The following is a 13,786-nucleotide window of genomic DNA, read 5'->3' on the forward strand; positions in this document are numbered from 1 at the left end:
TTATTTTCATCACATTTGGTGTTATATTTACTTCTTATGTCAACAACTTAAACACTAATCACTTATAATATGACACATAATATACACAATTAAAAATGATAAGATCTATGACAAAGAATAGTATTTCTTTTCTATTTACGGGCGTAATATTCTTAAAAAACTAATGATTAAAACTGAGAATTTGATTAAATGATTAAATTTACTTGTAATAGATTTTAATTTTTTTGTTTTTGGTCTAAACTCTTCCTTGCTCTTGGATTAGTGTGAAGGGATGTACTATACATCAGTCATCATTCACTTTCATATTCTATTCTTCTAACTTTTTTATAAGATGTATGAAGATATTTTTTATAAGATATGATAATGCAAAATATGAGATGATGACTAGTAACTGATCAGAAAAATTTTCAGTGTGAAATGGATGTTTAGATTCTTTTAAAGGTCAAAAAAAGATGTAATTCATGACATTGAGACCCCATGGGGGAACACCCACTTGCCCACCAGAAAAGAAAGGTAGACATATATTGACATCTCTCGAGTTCAGTTGGCCTATCGTAATGGGCTAGTACAAGTCTTTGGGTATACCATTAATTTGTCGTGTTTGAAGTGTTGCCATGACTCTTGACCTTATTTTTTACGCAAAATTTTTGCAAAAGACCAAAGCATGAACTACTTTGACGTGATGGGTGAAAATAATAACTTGGGCATTTATATTTGAAAATAATAAATAAAATTTGAATTGGATAGATGCGTTGATGTCTAGTTCTACACCTTTTTCAAAGTCTTTATTTCTCATTTTGGACTGACTAAAGAATCTTATTTATAAATCTATTTCTTAACAAGCCAAACATATAACTTATGTGAAAGTCTGTAACTAATTCAAGTTATAGTATTGAAAAAAGAAAAATAATGTTTTGTCTACTCAATTTGTCTTCTTATAATTTTGACGTCTCATGTATTTTAATTTTTTTAATTTTTTAATTTTTATTTAATAATTAAGAAAGTGATTATTAATGTATTGATATTTTTTTATATTTTTTAAAAATATTTCAAAATGATAAAAAAAACTTGAAAAAAAAATAAAAATACCAATTTGGCCTACGGTCACGTAGAGTAGCACCGCTCTTGAAAAAATTGAATCGATTCCAACATTCAGTCTGAAAATCTCTAGCTAGATGATCTCTTGATGATCTTTGATGGGTTTTGTCCAGTTATTGCTATTGAGAAATTGCAATGACGTAGAACAAGCACATAATTAAGGAAAAAGGAGAAAAGAGAAATAGAGAAAAAAGAGAAGAAATTAGCTAGAAAGGGATCGAGAAGAACTGACCGAGCCTTAAGCCTAAAAAAGAGAGTAAAAAAGAGGTCAAACTGATTTGAAATTTTCAATTCTTCGAAGTTAATAGTTCATTCAAATGTTCCAACTACTTCATTCACAGTCAAAACGGACATGTGAATGGACGACTATTTTAAAATTAAAGGGAAATGATAATTAGACTGATAAATCCTATCGAAAATTTGTACTAATTTTTTTTAATGATTAAGTAAATATTTTTTTAAATAAATTTGTGATTTTTATTTAAGGGATTTTAAAAAATATTTTAAAAAAAAATCACTATCGATGGTGGTTTCTATATTGAAGAGGCAATTGATGAAAATATATGATTGTAAATAAATCTTGTGGTTATATTGAAGAGTAATATACGAGGCATGAGTTTTACTAATAAGGCTTCCTAAATTAATCAAATAATAATATTAAGAGATATTAATTCTCAAAATTAGTGTGTACTTAGACCATATCATTTATATTTAAATTTTAAAATTTATCTTTTAAATTAAATTATGTTACGTACGTCACGTTTCACCATTTATACTAAATTTAAAAAATTGACCATACCAAAATTTGTGATAAATCTTGCATTTTCTTATATTCATAAATCACAATCCAAGGAGAGATTCTAAAAACGTGGACTGATCATTAGCTTTCCATGCATATAACCACCAGTACTACAATATATATGAACTGCAAAATATTACTACAATATTATGATACATCCCTCGACATTAGTAATACTCTCAACAGCTAGCCCAGCCCATATAATATATAGCATGCAGCGAATCATTTTCTGCAGAAGAGCAGAAGGATTTCTTACACCACAGCTGACACGCTGTACCCCACCCACCCACCCAGCCACAGAGACAAGAAAGACAGGGACATAGACAGAGAGAAACCAGACCAAATCTAGTATTTCACGTAAGGGTCCAAAGAAACGGTTTCCTCAGTCTGGAAGTAAGAATTCGGCAATGGTAACGGTGGTGATGACGGCTGAACTTGGTCTACTAAACTGTTTTCTGCATAAAAGTTCTGCTGATCATGAGAAGGAAAAGAAGGTGCAAGGAAGCAAGATGGGTCCTCGTCCACAAAGTTGATCATGGTTTGGTGAAGCCAAATCTGCGTCTTTAGGAACTTCACGTAGTGAATGGCTTCTTCCAACATCGACACTGTGTCCATCTTACTCCCACCAGGAACTAAGCTCTGTAGGATCTTGAACCGGTCACTGATCCGGTGCCTTCTCTCTCTAGCAGCCACGCTTTGAGGGTCAGTCGAGAGCTTAACTCCCTTGCTTCTCTTCCCACCTTTGATCTTCTTCTCCTTGCTGCTGTTTGCCACTGAAGAAAACTCAGAGGAGCTAGGGTTGGCAGTGGAAAAGTAGTCCATATATAAGCAGGAATAAGAAGGAATTGAACGCTCTTATCCAACTCTCACAATGTTCAGTTCCGGACTTTATGTAAGTTGTGACTGAGAAGTGGAGGTTTTCCTTGGGACATATTTATAGGGAGAGCACATCACAACGCAGGGGAATGTTGATTTGATGTGTTGAATGAATGGATGAGATTTCGTCATGTGAGTCAGCTAATCTTTGGCCAGGATACGGGTGCCTAACCGTAGGGGCCTAGCCCAGCAGGGGCCTCGATCTTTAGCATACGCAAAGGTTTTTGCTTTGACTGGCCTGTTAAAGCCATAAAGGCATGTTTACTTAGCTTTAGAGGACTACGATCTTCTAAAAAAATTTGTGACCAAATAGGACCCCTACGACTGGAATCAGTGTTGTTTTAATGTTGGATTCAATTTGTTCTTTATGTGGGTCAGAGCAGTGAGGATCAAGAGGGGTCCTTCCTCTGAAATCGAAGCGGATGTATCATGATTATAACAAGTGTGCCTTAATCAAAAGAGCAAGTCGTTGCGGGTCTTTTTAAGTGTGTACGGTTTCAAGCTGCTTTCTTTTAACCTCGGGTTACACTGTTTGCTGAAAGAGATCGATCAATGAGTATTTGTGTTTCCTTAGGTTGCATCTCGTTAAGAGGAAAAGAAATTAAAGAGCTTATTAATATGTCTCCCCCAGCTCTTCTTTTAAAGGGATTTTTGGATCAAAGTTGTTTAATTCCACTGTTGCTAAATTCAAGCTAGATCCACTACAAAGTATAGCTGAAAAACCCCACTCTTTAAAGAAACCAAAGGTATGCTTTGTCTTTTTGTCGGAGAATAAAAACACAGCGGAAAAGAATCGAAAAACGGGAGTTAACAGTTGCAATCCCATGGTTTCGTCGGCTGAAATAGTGCTATTACTAAAATGGTCTGTGTTAAGGGCCGGCCGGCTAGCTGCTGATCACGAGGGTACGTGTCATTCTCGCATCCGCAGTACTGAATGGAATACATGAATAGTTATATATCTCTTTTCCGCTCAAAATAATTTTGAGCTCTCGTCTAGAATGGAAAGCTTAAAATTGCAGAAAATATATAGACACGTAAAGTGGAGTCTATAATATTTTATTATTATTTTAAACATGCAGTACTGTTGAATGAGCAATATAATTAATAAATATTATAAGACTTTTACTTAAAATTCATAAATCTTGAATCAAACCTCAAAGGAACCATGATGTCATGAACAATACAAACCGGAGCTCAGGCAGGGTATTGAAGGAGGTACTGCTTATGAAGATGACGGCCGTGCGCTAGCTATATATAGCCATACAAGCAGGAGAAAGGCCACAAGTTTTGGTAGAGTGGCGCATTCAAGTTAATTGTGAACCAAAACGTACAAGAATTCAAGGATTTGACTCCTAATTTCAACAAATTTGAAGGAAATTGGGAAATACATGCATATATAGTTTGGCAGGTGGAGAAAATTAATGATTTAACTGGAAGCCAAAATATTATAATCCTTGTTGATTGGGGGTCAGGTATGAATAGCATGAAACATGTTGTGAACAGGGAGATTGTGGTTCGTTCCAATACAAACTTTATATTTCCATATTCTTTAATTTAATTCAGTAACATAGTCACATAAATGATGAAATAGAAATTTCATGGAAAGAAAGAGTGAAAGCTGGGAAAAAAAGAAAAAAAGAAAAAGAAAAACAGGAGTACTACTTAAGATAGTGATCGGAAAAGACGGAGAGACAAGTGCAAGAAAAGAGCACATGCAGCTCCGGTTTTCACGTTGGGAGTGGGTAGAAGCTTAATTATTTTTACTTGTTTCAGGTGAAAATCACCTGCTTTCCCTGTCTTCTCAAATCCAGCTTCATCAACCACATCAGTCTCTGGTAAAAAAAAAATCAAAACATTAACCATATATATTTATATATATATATAAAATGACATCAGTCGCGAGCATTTTCAAGTGCATATGATGGCAATAATAGAAGACTTTTTTACAATGAATAAAAGATCACTGCCAGGGCTTTTTGACAAGACTATTTAACAAAACATATCAAAAGAAGATACAAAAAAACACAGATCCAACAGGCCGTCGGCAGCACTGCTACTGGGTCGACACGACTCACAGGAGGTCGTGTGTGTATATGTATAAGTATATATATAGAAGCTAGTTTGTCTCTCTCATTTGACTGCTCAAGTTGACCGCGTGTCAAATTTTTTTTTTACTCGATAATTAAGAAAGTGATTTTAAGTATATTGATATATTTTTATTTTTTAAAAATATTTAAATGTGAAAAAAAAAATACTGGACAGTACGCCGAACGGTAAAGGTGGGGCGGCATAGTAGCCCCACTCATATATATATATATATATATATATGTGTGTGTGTATATGTATATACACATATAAATATGAGGAGTGCTACAACCACAAAAGAATTATATAAAAATAATCCCACAAACTGACATGGCTTCATGTGATCCGTCAAATCTGATTTACAAAATATGTAACTTTACTATTTTACAAACTACATCAAGCTACATTAGTTTGTGAAATTATTTTTTTATAATCACTTTGTGGCTAGAGTAGTTCCCTATAAATATATATCGGATTGAGAAATTGCAGTGGAATGCGTATCCAGGCCCTACTGAAACCAAATCAAGGAGCCCTCGTCGACACAACGCTCGGCGTTTATGGGGCATGTGACTCTGGGACTTTCAAGATCAACTATCAGCCTTCCTTCCAGAGTGGCACGCGCCACTGCAGCCTCTTTGTGTTATGTTTCTCCATTTTTTGCAGCATTTTCTTAATTTTTTGCAGTGTTTTTACAAAAAAAAAAACATCATACCCTCAGACCTTAGTCCAATGGGAAGGTCCCCCCCCCCCCTTCCGCTTAGTGGGTGTTTTGGTGGGGTTTGGTGCATCCTACTTCGCTTAGTCGGGTAGGGGTTTTGTTTTCGGGTTTTGTTACCTCTATTATGGACAAAATTGTGCTATCTCTTAGAATTAGGTCTTTAGAGATCTGCCATCTGGACTAGACCATGTCAATCACGAAAGTGTATGAGAAGCTATTAACAATTGTAATTGGCTTGTTTTCAAGTCAATATTGTAATGTCCTCTATTAATGAAGGAATGTGCTATGTTTTTATCAAAAAAAAAAAAAACAAATGAATCATTTCGTTTTAGCGAAAAATTTGTCTGAAAGATCTCGTGCGTAGGGAAGGAAAAAGCTACTCTCTAAGCCCTAGGCCCAAAAGCAGTCTAAAAAATCATGTTCCCCTTCATCGTTGTCTTCCCTGTCTATAGTCGTCGCCCTCTCAGAACCATCGTTCCCTTCCCCCTGCTCAGAACCGTCATATGTCCCCTTCCCCTTCCCCAATCGTCGTCGTCAGCTAGAATCTGCCCTCATCAAGGTAAAACGATTCCTGCTATGAGCTTTCAATTCTTGTTAGATACTGAGCTTGTTTGCTATAGCCTATGAGCTTGATTTATGCTGTTTTAAGTTTATATTGATTTTTTTTTCTAGATTATCTTGTCATCTCTTGCTTGCTGAATCAAATAAGCAGATGTGGGATGAATTTTACATGTCATTGAGATACAATAGAATGAACACGTGACAATAATTTATCAAGGATCTTGATGGTTTCGAGGGTATTGTTGATTATGCTTAAAACCATTCAATAAAAAATAGAAATCAATGAAAATTAAATAAAACAAATGCATCCCCAAGTTGTTTTTTGGTTGTTATTGAAACCAATTTAAAAACTAATAAAAACAAAAAATATCAAGAAAAGGAAGTGATGATTTCTATGTCAATATGATAGTTAAACGAAGCAATTAGAAATAACGTTTGCACTTGAGAGACCTCGTAAATTGGTTCCACCGGTTTCGACCGGTCCTGTCTGATTTTTCGATTAAAATTTACACCCCTATTCTTATGTAACTACATATCTAGTATTTTTTTTCAATTGTCAATATCATAAATACTATAAGCTATGAAATTGGTTACTCTGGTCAATTGTTTTGTGTGATACGTCAGTCATTGACATGTCTAGTATACTTTGCAGTAAAGCCATTTGTGTAGTATACGAGTAAATAATGTGACATATCTAAAATACTTGGCAACAAAGATATTGACGTGCCTACATTTTAGTTTGCTTATCTTATTAAGAGCAAGCATTTATATCATGTCCGTTATACTCATGATTGATTTTTTTTTTCTTCCAATACAATTAAGTTAGTCTTTAGCCTGTTAGTGAACAAAGTGTTCAATCTTAGCCAAGTCCATATAATAAACCTAAAATATCTTTCTTTAGTTGCACCTGGCTGGAATGTTCTAAACTATTATTGCTTTCCATTTTGGCCCACTTATGATTGTAAATGAGCCAACATAAAAGGTCATGCTTTCCAATTTAATGAGTAATCTAAATTTGACCAAGAAAATAACTACTTGTCAATAGGAATTTTTGAGAGGCTGCTAATAAAATGGTTAGACACATGTCCAATGGCAGTTTTGCAACAAGGTTTATTGCAACAGTGTTAGCATTGCCACCAACCTACTCACGAAATGCACATATATATAAAATAAATATCAAAATAGTAAATACAGTTGTAATTCTTGCTTGTCAATAATTTTTTTTTCATATATTATATAATCTATGAAATCTTTGTTATGTTGCAGCAGCATCTCTACTAGTTCCAAGGGTGTTTCTGTTTTTGATATGCAATGTCTTCATTGCATTCTTCATCTTCTTTGGTTGATTCTTTTTCGAATCATGCTCCAAGATGTTTATGAGGAGAGATGACATGTCTAAAATTCTTGAACATCCCAAGAAGTCCAAGGCAACCTTTTTATTCCTATCCAAATTACAATAATGAGGTCAACACTAATATTTTCTCTTGTTTGTGTACTTTTATTTTCCGACATTGTTGTATTAATCATAATTTTTCACAATGATTTGTACAAGCTGTTTGCTGTAGGGAAGGTCATACTACGAGTACTTTTTATGGACAGATATTGAAGTAGGAAATGAACAGAAAGTTTTCTAAAAAAGAGAACGTCGCCTCCAAAAGAGAGGAATAACTCCAAAAATGTGAGAAAGAACTCTAAAAGAGGTATGAAGAACTCCAAAAGAGGGAGGAAAAACTTCAACTTGCTTGGGAAGAGATTCAAAAAAGGGAGGAGGACATCCAAAATATTACGTTTGGACTTCTTAATGATCGAAATGAGCTTCAAGGTCAAATGAAAGTTATTAGCCAGGCACACATGCTACTCTACGTGTATTGGGGACTTTCAATTCTAATATCATGTTGTTGGATAGGATCAAGAAAAAATGCAGATTAAGTAAATGTGTATCAAACTATATAACTTTGTTTATGTTGTAATAGGTTTAGAAACTTTATCAATATTGTAACATTCACACCTAGCAGTTGTGTATGAAACTTTTAGAACCTGTGATATTTATTTACTATATTATAAGTGTTGTCATGTTTTTAGACAATTTGGATTGTTATGTTTGCAATACTCAGAAGTTAGATAATGATGGCAGCATGTACTACTAGGAGTTAGAAAATTATAATGACCAATCTCATGAAAATGACCAATCCTGTAATAATTTGAAAATACAGTGCAAATCTCATGTCTACCAAAATCTATACAAATTCATACTCATAAAATGGTTAAAATATCTAACGTCATCAACAATACATTGAACGTCCCATCATGCCAAAATAGAGTTACACGAATGAAGTTATGAAATACAAGAACCAATTCTTTTTAACATAGTCAAAATGCAGCTGTCTACACAGTCTTCTTATCAGTCCTAGAGAGGGCCATGATATTAGAAGTCCACCTACAAGTAGTTTGAAAAGTTGTGTAAAAATCATTAAAAAAAAAATCTCATTACTTGTTCAACATAGAAACAAAAGGAAAAAGTAACAACATTGTTTCTCAGGCACTTGCAAAACAACACTTTGTTGTAAGCTAGATAATATTAACGAATCTGTTGGATTTAATACATCTTCCGGACGTGCTGTCGCCTATATTTGAATACATAAACAAATTAAATAACTTAAAAATAAATTTTTGCATATATCAAAATCTTATTATTTAAATCTTCCCACAATTTTCCTCTATTGCTAACCACCGACCTTTTTATTTTTGCTTTGCAATTTTTCTATTGTAGGTTTTCTCCTCTTCGATGGGGGTCTCCCTTTGCCTCTAAAAACGTGAGGATTCAACACTTTTTTTGAACTTTCAGTTTCGGCATCAATGGAAGTATGAGTATTTGCAACTGTAGTTTGAGGTTTTGTTTTAGTGTAAATCAAATTCATTGCCTGTAACTTCTGTGTCATGTTCAAGGAATTATCTTCGTTCTCTACTGCATTTGTAGCTACTTACCATATTTTTATCAAACAAGAGTACCTACCAATAGCTGGTTTACCACTCAAGTTATTGTAACTGCTTCGAATGAGAGCATATCTATGTTTAATGTCCTTTCTCCACCTATCCATAATGTACTTTTTCGGCAACACTCGGACATCCCTTGAGGCAAAAATTGCAAGAACGTGCCTACATATAATTCATCTCATCTCCAATAGTGTACACATGCACTTCCCATCGCACTCATCTTTATTAAAGTATGCCTGCAAAGTTGATCTTTAGATGCAGTCTTCAACTTGCCTCTGGTCATTAACTTGATATGTTGTAATCGCTCATTCCATTTTTATGAGAACACAATGAGAATAGATAATCCTCATTACTTCTGCATATACTTCCTTAAACTTAGAATTCATGTACACTTCCTAAAATTTCTTCTCCACGGATAAATGGGATATACATGGGATTGTACAATTGAATGAGTGAAAGTTCGTTGCCATCTTATTCCCTACTTTCTTTCTTAGTGCATTGTCAAATTGATCAACGGACTCTTTTAACATAGTTCTTGAATGTACAAATTCATCAAAAAATGCATTTATACTCTCACTTCTCTGACTTGTGCTCATCCTAAGTTAGAATGTATTTTCCAGGTATACGGGAACCCAATACATTCGCTCACTATAGAGACTTTGAAGCCTTGCATCCTCGTACAAATTGTAAGTGTCAATAAACACCTCCCAATACTTCTCAAACTCGTAAGAAGTTTGAGAATCATAAACTCATTTTTGCAATGCACTCTTCAAACCACCTTTATATTCAGCCTGTGAACCCAATTTCTCTGATAGTTTTTGCATTATGTGCCACAAACAGTATATGTGACGGGTATTTGGAAAAACTATTGTAATATCATTTTTCATTGCCCTGTCTTGATCAATGATGATAGCTTTTGGCGATCACCCACCCATACATTTCAACCAAGTCTCAAATAACTACACAATTTTTTCAGTACTTTCACTTGATATCAAACATGCTCCCAAAAGTATGGACTATCGATGGTGGTTAACACCAACAAAATGGGCAAATGACATGCCATATCTATTTGTTAGGTACGTTGTATCAAATGTCACAACATCTGCAAAATACCCATATGTTGCTCTACTACGTGCATCAGCCCAAAAGACATTTTGTAATCGTATATCATCATCCAAATCTATCAATGAGTAAAACCCATCATTCTTATATTACATTCTCTGAAAATAACTACTAAGTGCATCAGCACCTCCTTTGCCAAGTCTAAGGTGTCGAGTCTTGTCAATATAATTATATGCATCTTTCTCAATAAATAGATGTTTCTCGAATCCACCAGCCTCTACAACCAATGCATTAAAACTTTTGGCCATACCTATGCATGCCTTGTCATTAATATCTAACTGCCTCTTTACAAAATAATCAATAGCTCGATTACATTTAAAAAATATTACCTTTCATGGACTTGGCCCATAGTTATGTGCATTTTGAACAGTAGTTATGCGCAGGACACCACCAACCAAGATTCATTAATCTTCGCCTTGCAATCAATTTTCGTTGTCGATCGTGGTTTAGAAAGGTTGGTAATACGATTCATTGCCTTACCACCATAAACACAACCAAGTGTTACATATCTAACACTCTCATCATCTTCCCTTTTATTTCATTGGGTCATTATGTCAAATCCAACCTGTTTTCCATATTGCTTGTAGTAGACAATGAGTTCTTGATTAGTTTTAAAAAATAACCCTAGCGTTGGCTCTGAAGCCCCATCATCATCATTTCCCGGCATTGGCTCTAAAATCTCATGATCATCATTCCCAGACGTTGGCTCTAAGACCCCATTAGTTACTTACTCCTCATTTCCCACATTTGGGGTATCCGGATAAGTACTCTTTCAGAAGAAAACAACAATCGCCTATGCTTTCTTCCCATTTCTCCATCAAGTTGCACACCAAGAATACCTATATAGAGTAAGAACTAACATTAAGAACAATCTCAATTTATTTAAGCACAACATGAAATTAAAAAAAATTAAATAAGTAAAAAAATTTGGTACGGAAAAAGACAACTTGAACATTTAAGCACAACATGAATATTTTCACTAATGTAGATTTCATGCACAAATGTACTCTCAGTAATATTTTCAGGCCATACAAGCTCTTTTTCAGTTTGCAAACTGAACCTTCCTTTCCCTGTACCACAAACCCTTCAGGTTGGTGCATGTAGATGTCTTCTTCAAGATCTCTATGAAGAAAAGCTGTCTTCACATCTAGCTGCTCAAGAAATAGATCTTCAGTAGCAACCATAGCCAAAACTAACCTGATGGTTGTGATCTTTACCACAGGTGAAAAAATCTCAGAGTAATCAATGTCATGTTTCTGCTGAAAGCCTTTTACAACAAGTCTGGCCTTGAATCTCTTACTGCCATCATGCTCAGTTTTCACCCGGTACACCCACTTGTTGTGTAAAGCCTTCTTCCCTGATGGAAATTCTGTCAACTCTCATGTCTGATTTCCTAATAAGGAATCCATCTCATCCTTCATGGCCAACTCCTACTTGCTAGAATTTTCATCTTGCAAGATTTCTTGGTAACTCTGCGGTTCTCCACCATCTGTCAATAGAATATAATTTAAAGCAGGTGAGAAACGATGTGGAGGACGAATAGTCCTAACTGACCTGCGAATTGCAGCTGTAGGAGTGGACGGCGCTGGATCTGACTACAGAATAATAGGAATGGGTGCATTGGGCCCATTTTTCCAGTCACTCATTTCTCTACACTGCACTGTGACCTCTGGTAGATCATCCAAACTCACAAAGTCAAACTCCTGAGGAACTGCTTCAGCAACTGTGCTAGACTTGTCCTTGTACACAATCTTCTCATTGAAGATCACATTCCTGCTTTTTATAATCTTCCGACCATGATCATCCCAGAAACGATAGCCAAATGTCGCGTCTCCATAGCCAATGAAATAACATTTCCTTGACTTAGCTTCAAACTTACTACGAGTATCAGAATCAATAAGAACATAAGAAAGACAGCCAAAGATTTTAAGATGAGAAAATTTAGCCTCTTTCCCGCTCCAAGCTCCTCAGGCAATCCACAATCTAACGGAACTGATGGCCCTCTGTTTATCAAGTATACTGCAGTGCTAACTGCATCTGCTCAGAAAGTAGGTGGTAGCCCAGCATGCGGCCTCATGCTTCTAGCACGCTCATTTATAGTTCTGTTCATGCGCTCAGCAACTCCATTTTGCTATGGTGTCCTAGGAATGGTCTTCTCCATTCTGATACCCTAAGTAGCACAATTCTCCTTGAACCCACCATCAATATACTCACCACCATTATCAGACCTCAAGCATTTCAACTTCAAGTCTGTCTCTGTCTCAACTATGGCTTTCCAAAATTTGAACACATTAAATACATCAGATTTGTGTTTCAAAAAAAAGACCCATACCTTCCTGCTGTGGTCATCAATGAATGTAACATAGTAACGAGAACCTCCAAGAGATGCTACTGGGGAAGGTCCCCACACATCAATGTGCACAAGATCTAGTCTTTCTGACTTTAGTGTTCTGCCATTCTTCAAGAAACTGACCTTCTTCTATTTTCCCATAATGTAACTCTCACACATACTGAGATCAACTAACTTCAGTTTTGGTAGCTTGCCTATAGACAGAAGTTCTTTCATGCCCTTCTAACTCATATGGCTAAGCCTGCAATGCCACAAATATGTTGTGCTCTCTGCAACAGTAGTAGCAATAGTGTTATCCAAACCAGTAGTCATATAAAGTGTACCAGTTTTCTTACCCCGAGCCAGTACCAATGCCCCTTTGGTGACCTTCCAGGTGCTATTTGAAAACACCACTCAATGTCCACAATCATCAAGTTGCCCAACAGAAATGAGATTCTTCTTCAACTCAGGAATGTATCTGACCTTTTGTAAGGTCCATTTATTCTTGTTAGGAAGAGCAATATCAATATCTCTCATCCCTACAACATTCAAAGTCTCTCCATCAGCCAAATACACCTTTCCAAAATTACCTGTAACATAATTCTGCATTATCTCCCGATGGGAAGATGTATGGAAAGAAGCCCCTGAATCAAGTATCCAGTCATCAACTGGACTATGAACAGCAAGTAATAGTGCATCCTGTACTTTTTCAGTTACCACATTAGCACTATCATTCTCGGTCTTCTTGGGATTTCTGCAATTCTTCTTTATGTGGCCAGTTTTGCCACAATTCCAACAAGTTACCTGCTGGCCAGGCCTTGACTTGCTCTTGCCCCTGTTCTTTGATTTTGATCTGCTTTTGTTTGAGTTCCTATCTTGTGCTTTCCCCCGAGAGTCAACAGTCAATGCTGAACTCGAACCTGAGGTCTCGCCTGAATCTTTCCTGTGCACCTCCTCAGCCAAAATCAAATCACGAATATCATCATATTTCAACTTTGACTTACCGGTAGAATTACTAACAGCCATTCTCATGGCTTCCAAACTATTTGGCAGTGATGCCAATAGTATCAGTGCACGTATCTCATCATCAAATTCAATTTCAACAGACGACAATTGATTTGTGATAGTGTTAAAATCATTCAGATGTTATGTAACAGACATACCATCTGCCATCTTCAAATTAAATAGCTTTTTCATCAGATGT

The 13,786-nt window shown here is 35.6% G+C and overlaps 1 protein-coding gene across 1 annotated transcript; it reads right to left on the reverse strand.

Moving 5' to 3' along the window:
* Positions 1 to 1,959: 1,959 nt before the first annotated feature.
* On the reverse strand, positions 1,960 to 2,810 carry LOC121264618 (transcription factor bHLH140). The gene has a single exon (XM_041167884.1). The coding sequence runs from the start codon at positions 2,717 to 2,719 to the stop codon at positions 2,243 to 2,245; it is 477 nt and encodes a 158-aa protein (XP_041023818.1). The 5' UTR covers positions 2,720 to 2,810; the 3' UTR covers positions 1,960 to 2,242.
* Between the last annotated feature and the right edge of the window lie 10,976 nt (positions 2,811 to 13,786).

This window comes from Juglans microcarpa x Juglans regia, chromosome 5D (assembly GCF_004785595.1).
Source record: "Juglans microcarpa x Juglans regia isolate MS1-56 chromosome 5D, Jm3101_v1.0, whole genome shotgun sequence".
In the NCBI taxonomy this organism is placed as follows: domain Eukaryota; kingdom Viridiplantae; phylum Streptophyta; class Magnoliopsida; order Fagales; family Juglandaceae; genus Juglans; species Juglans microcarpa x Juglans regia.

What these genes read in the sequence shown, in the direction of transcription:
- LOC121264618 (XM_041167884.1), bottom strand. Translation starts at nt 2,719, where the DNA reads ATGGACTACTTTTCCACTGCCAACCCTAGCTCCTCTGAGTTTTCTTCA.